Source organism: Pseudorasbora parva, chromosome 5 (assembly GCF_024679245.1).
Source record: "Pseudorasbora parva isolate DD20220531a chromosome 5, ASM2467924v1, whole genome shotgun sequence".
NCBI lineage: Eukaryota > Metazoa > Chordata > Actinopteri > Cypriniformes > Gobionidae > Pseudorasbora > Pseudorasbora parva.
Genome location: NC_090176.1, coordinates 11,246,523 through 11,252,663, shown reverse-complemented (window position 1 = coordinate 11,252,663; position 6,141 = coordinate 11,246,523). Strand labels below are relative to the sequence as shown.

Sequence of the window (6,141 nt, the reverse complement as noted above, 5' to 3'; positions counted from 1 at the left end):
GTACCCAATCCATCTCTTTTTAATTGATGATTGCGGAGCCTAAAGACTCCATTTTTCGAATAGGAAAGTGCGCATCTAAAAAGTTGTAAGAGTCTCTGGTATGCACGTGCGTGCGCTGTCATGACAACAACGAAAAAGTTGACAACAGCAGTTCAACCGAGGGGTGGGTGGGGCAACAGTAGCATGCTGAACTGTCAAGTAATGTTGGTTTGGCTGCCTGAGGCACGAGGATATAGAGCGACCAACTTCTTTTTGAGCAAGCATTAATTATGCGTGACACGGTCTCAATTTGCGGGACGCATGAATTTTGCTTCAAACGCTGTGCGTGCAAGGGCTACGCGGGACGGGTGGTCACCCTACCCCTCACCCGTTTGCAGCCCTGTGTTTAGGACAACTGAATGTTTTTTGACCATCCTAAATAGGGTGAGCCTTACCTCTGTTACTTAAGTCACACAAAGTAATATTGGTCAGCTGTAGTAGGTCTGTCTAGAAATAATGTGTTTTACTCAAGAGTATACAGTTTTATGGTGGACTAAACAACATACTTTTAGAGAGAGCAAGCATTGAAGCGGCCATCTAAATACTGTAATCAATTACCTATACTAAAGTCTAGTGACTAGGGGTGTGCCCGAAGCCAAATACCTTATTCGAAAAGGCACGGATAATGGCTTCAAACTAGCCTGGATGCCAGCCAAACTCAGCCCCGCCCACAACATTTGAGGACGGGCAGGTTGGTCTGAACTCAATCCATAGAGGAGTGATTATGCCCGAACAGAAACTGTTCGGACCAATGAAATCATCAGGGCGGGCTTTAGACGATGACGGACAGATGATAAACAGTAACGTAATCAAGCACGTCATCAAAGGCGCTTTGATTATATTTGTTCAAATCCTAAACGGAGAGCTTGTTTGTATATGCTCATGTGATGATCATGTCGGTAAGTAACTGTGTATCCTCGTTCTTTTTTTTACAACACCGGCAATTAACATGTTTTTGTGACATATGAGGACACAAATGTGTATAATGACATGGGTATGACATAAGTATTATAAGGAGAGGGTGAAATATGAGGACATTGGCCATGTCCCCACTTTTCAAAATGCTTATAAATCATACCGTTATTTTAGAAAGTAAAAATGCAGAATGTTAGGGTTTAGGGGTAGGGTCAGTGTAAGGGCATAGAAAATACAGTTTGTACAGTATAAAAACTATTACGCCTATGGAATGTCCCCATATGTCACAAAAACAAGTGTGTGTGTGTGTGTGTGTGATGGGTAGGTTTAGGGGCTGTGTTTGTGTGATGGGTAGGTTTAGGGTCTGTGTGTGTGTGTTTGTGTGATGGGTAGGTTTAGGGTCTGTGTGTGTGTGTGTGTTTGTGTGATGGGTAGGTTTAGGGGCTGTGTGTGTGTGTGTGTGTGTGTGTGTGTGTGTGTGTGTGTGTGTGTGTGTGTGTGTGTGTGTGTGTGTGTGTGTGTGATGGGTAGGTTTAGGGGCTGTGTGTGTGTGTGTGTGTGTGTGTGTGTGTGTGTGTGTGTGTGTGTGTGTGTGTGTGATGGGTAGGTTTAGGGGCAGTGTGTGTGTGAGATCAACCCGTTCTCACTCCCAAGGCGTCAAAATCCGAAGCATAGTCAAGTGCCTTCCGCATCACAATTAAGACGCTAAAGGTGCCCCTGGGCGTCATTTTGCGACGCGCTGGGTGCTCCATTCATTACAATGATAAACCTTTGGCGTCATAAACAGACGCATTTAATTATTTGCGTTTATAAAAGCAGACATGATTTTATTAATATTTAAAGGCTACTTTTATATTTTGGAGCAACTAACTCCACTCCTACCCTAAACCTACCCATATCTAAACAATATAAAACACATAACAGGCAAATAAATGTACAGTCACAGGTATTTATTGCAAAAACTGACCAAAGCAGCATAAAAGTATTAACTCATGTTGCATTCCAAGTCTTCTGAAGTCATACGATATCTTCATGTGAAGAACAGAGTCGATCTTGATGTTTTAATCGCTGAAATGATGATCCCGCTGCCCCGTGAACGAACTCATTCATTTCTCATTCAAATAATTCAAAAGACTCCTGAGCATGACGCAAACGGTCACAAGACACACGAGAGCCAATGACATTTTACAATCAATGCTGACGTAATGACGCAATTGGTCACAAGACATACGAGAGCCAATGCAATTTCACTATGAAATCTCACGTAACCGGCGCCAATATTTGAAATTTGATTCTGTTTGTTGATGATCTTCTGCGGATGGAGATGCTGATCGCTTTTGGGGATTTTCTTCATACAAATCAATCGTTTGGCCTCGGAAAACTTGGATTATTTAACTTTTTTGAATAACTTGTGTATGCAGTCGTATATGTCAGGCTATATCCTGTGTTTTATATCATGTTCAGACAAATGGGTAGGTTTAGGGATGGGATGGGGTTGGGTTACATGTTAAGCATGTCTAAATAGCGTAAATAAAATAAATGTAAATAAAATTATGCTTGCTGATTAAATTGAAAAACACACTCCAACATGTCATAATGGCAAAATTATAAACTAATACAATTTCACCATGACGATAACATTACTAATACCCAGCGCGTCTGTGTATGACGCCAAAGGTTTCTCACTGAAATGAATGGAGCACCCAGCGCGTCGAAACATGACGCCTTGGGGCACCTTTAGCGTCTTTATTGTGACGCGGAAGGCACTTGACCATGCTTCGGTTTTTGACGCCTTGGGAGTGAGAATGGGTTGGTGTGATTGGTAGGTTTAGGGGCAGTGTGTGTGTGATGGGTACGTTTAGGGGGAGTGTGTGTGTGATGGGTAGGTTTAGGGGCAGTGTGTGTGTGATGGGTACGTTTAGGGGAAGTGTGTGTGTTTGATGGGTACGTTTAGGGGCAGTGTGTGATGGGTAGGTTTAGGGGCTGTGTAGGGGGATAGAATGTAACGGCGTTCATAAGCACGCTAAAAAGCGATTATGCGTCATTCACGCATTCGAATTGGCGTGTCATACATATACCATTTCATGAGATCAGTCTGTATTTGACATTTTCTTTAATTTCCATGTTTTCCAGGGCTGAAAAATTAGTCATCCGGTTTCCAGTTTTTCAGAATACGTGGTAAGGTTTTTGTTTTATGTGTGAAAATCAGTCCACGCTGAGCACATATGGTGGCATATCTGTTGGCAGGTCAGTGTGCTCGCTCCAGTGTTAGTTCCTATCTGAGCTTCGGGAATTTCCTCACGCAAGAAGCTCTTGCCGCACTGTTTACATATGTGTACTCTACGGTTCTGGTTCTGAGTGAACCGTTTTCCACACTGAGGGCAGATGAACGGCTTCTCTCTGGTGTGAGTGTTCATGTGGTCATTTAGGCTTCCTTTGTGTGTAAAACCTCTTCCACACTGAGGGCAAGTGAAAGGCTGCTCTCCAGTGTGGATTCTTATGTGTGTGTACAGGTTTTTCTTACTGAAGCTCAGCTCGCACTGAGGGCGGTATTGAGTGTACGGCCTGTCTCCGGTGTGAACTCTCATGTGGTTTTTAAGGCTTCCTTTTTCAGTGAAACTCTTCCCACACTGATGGCAGGTGAAGTGGCTATTCGATCTGGCCTTTTCAGTTTCTGTGGATTGTTCTCCGTTCGTGAAATCACAGAGTTTCTTCTCATAGTGATCTTGCTCTTCCATGCCAACCCGTACTTCACTCTCCTCTCTTAGCGTCATCAGGTCTAAAGAAAAAAAAAAAACAAGTTAACAGCAGGTTGACGACACAAAGCAACAGACATCAAAACCAACCTGAACGCATTAAAGCATCAAAACCAATAACATGCTTGCTAGATCCTGTATTTTTTTAGCCTGGATGCCAGCCGAACTCAGCCCCGCCCACAGCCGAACTCAGCCCCGCCCACAAAATCTGAGCTCAGGCAGTTCGGTCTGGACTTGATCCATAGAGGAGTAATTATAGGTGTGCTGGACATCGGCTGAGGCTGGAAGCATGCGATCGGCGAGAGTAGGCGGGGAGGAGCTGCAAACCGAGACATGAAGTCGGACACTTTCTGCTTCCCGCAGTGACGCTTGCGCTGCGTTTGCAAACTTTATCACAGCTAAAGTTAAATAAATGCAATATTTCTCCAATACACAGACAATACTGCTTAATAAAGCGTCTATTTGGACAAGATTAAAGTTCAACATATAAACCTACACTATCAATGAAGTGTTGTCAACGGTTTTTATCAGTTTTAGTTTGATAAACATGACAATATAACATCGCGACTACATGAAAAGAGGTTTTACTGTTATAAATAAATCATTTGTGAGCATTAGCTTAACATAAGGTTTTAGAATTAACACGAAACGCATGTGATCGCTGTCATGCGGCGAATCGGCCAATCGTGGATCAGCTGTGTCGTCATCAGAGCTCGTGCATCCTCCTGCAGTCCTCCTTGAGAATCTGCAGCGGCTGCATCAGCGGCTACTCTCGAATAGCTCTCGCGGTACTTTGTTGACATACATCACAGTCACGTGCCGTCGGCGCTGCCTCAAGTCGGACAAAATTTCTAACCGGCATGCACTGCTTCAAGTCAGCCACAGATCGGTCTGAAATTAAAGCATGCCTTCTGTAGCCCCCCTCCCCAAATCAAGCTAATAATCAGCAAGTTCAACCATTTTAACACAACGATGGCAATCAGAAATGAAAATCTGCTCGGTCCAAAAGCTCGTATGAAAGGCCGCAGATAGTTCTAGGTGCCTAGGAAACAGCATCCAACGCTGAAATCTTCAATCCTGCACTCATTCAGTGCTTCAGTTGACATTTGTGGCGTCTAATAACTCAACTCACGGTGTTTAATCTCAGGGTTAAAGAGGAGAAGTGATCGCAATCATCTGAAGAGTTCAAACCTGTACAACACGCAAAGCTGTGTCGAGAGGATATAATGACGAAACACTCAGTTTCTTTCTTTCTTTTTCGTGTCTATGAGGATGCCAAAGAAAAGCAAGTCGGCATACGCTCTGAAGTGGATGTAAACATTGTGTCTAGATCTTCTGAATATCTCGGCCTGCACTGATGTACATCTGTACACTCCTGGATCATCAATCGAGCATCGTCCTCATCAAATGAGGAACAAAGATGCGTGTCAATGGGTGGAAACCCGAGGGAGCAACAAAGGGTTAGTTCACCCAACAAGGACGCTTCTGTTACCATGTATTTATAGTCTAAAGACGTTCCAAACCCGTATCAACGTTCCCCTCCAAGCAGTGAAAGTAAATGAGTCCAAAAAGTTGTTGGTTGTCCAATGCGCTACATTCCAAGTCTGAGGACTGGCCCAAATGTAAGGGTGCGTTCACACTTGTAGTTCGGTTCGTTTGGTCCGGACCAAAAAACAAAACATATAGTCCTCGTCCGCTTAGCGTTCACACTGGCATTTGTAACAGCGAACCTAAAGTTACCGAACCAAAGGCACAGGAAGACGCTCACAACCTGATTGGTCGGCTTATATGCTGTAGGAGCTCGCTTACCGAACATTCAAAACAATGCTGTGTGCTGGATTACACACGGTCATTTTATACGTGTACATATGGCATTATTTTACCAGCTGAGAACTCATGAAGAGCTCATAAAATGTTCAAAACAGCTCCAGGATTTCCTCGGTTGTGCAGAAAAGAGACGGCCGTTCTGTCGTCTGTACCGACTAAAGGGCAGCACAGGTCCTCTGATGAGAAGAACCAGGAATGCTTTTTGTGCGTTTTTTCTAGCATTTTCGAAACATGCTCGTCGGACCAAATATTGATGAGGCACCTCCTCGTTGCTCTACGTTTGCCCTCTAACATTAACGTTATTCATTTAGGATACACCGATCTTTCTGCGTCGTCAAATCAGCTGACTATGCGTCGCATCTTGTGATATTACATCCTGTTTTTGGTTCGTTTACATATCTTTGGTCCGTGTTGCGTTCATATATCAACTGAACCGCAGCAGAGTTTATGTGGAAGCGGATCGAGACTCCTCTTTTTTAGCGCTCTCGGTCCGCTGTTTGGTTCGGATGGCAGCGTTCACTTGTGTTCAATGAACCGCACTAAATGAGCAATCGCACCAGGGTTCGTTTTAATCCAACCAAACATGACAAGTGTGAACTAAGTT

At 43.9% G+C, this 6,141-nt stretch overlaps 1 protein-coding gene across 1 annotated transcript; it reads right to left on the bottom strand.

Moving 5' to 3' along the window:
- Positions 1-3,146: 3,146 nt before the first annotated feature.
- LOC137075832 (gastrula zinc finger protein XlCGF49.1-like) lies at positions 3,147-3,728 on the bottom strand. Its single transcript, XM_067444784.1, has one exon. It carries the CDS (start codon positions 3,726-3,728, stop codon positions 3,147-3,149), a length of 582 nt encoding a protein of 193 aa, XP_067300885.1.
- Positions 3,729-6,141: the final 2,413 nt, after the last annotated feature.

Bases quoted from the DNA above. Each gene is read 5' to 3' on its own strand.
- LOC137075832 (XM_067444784.1), bottom strand. From the start codon at position 3,728: ATGACGCTAAGAGAGGAGAGTGAAGTACGGGTTGGCATGGAAGAGCAA.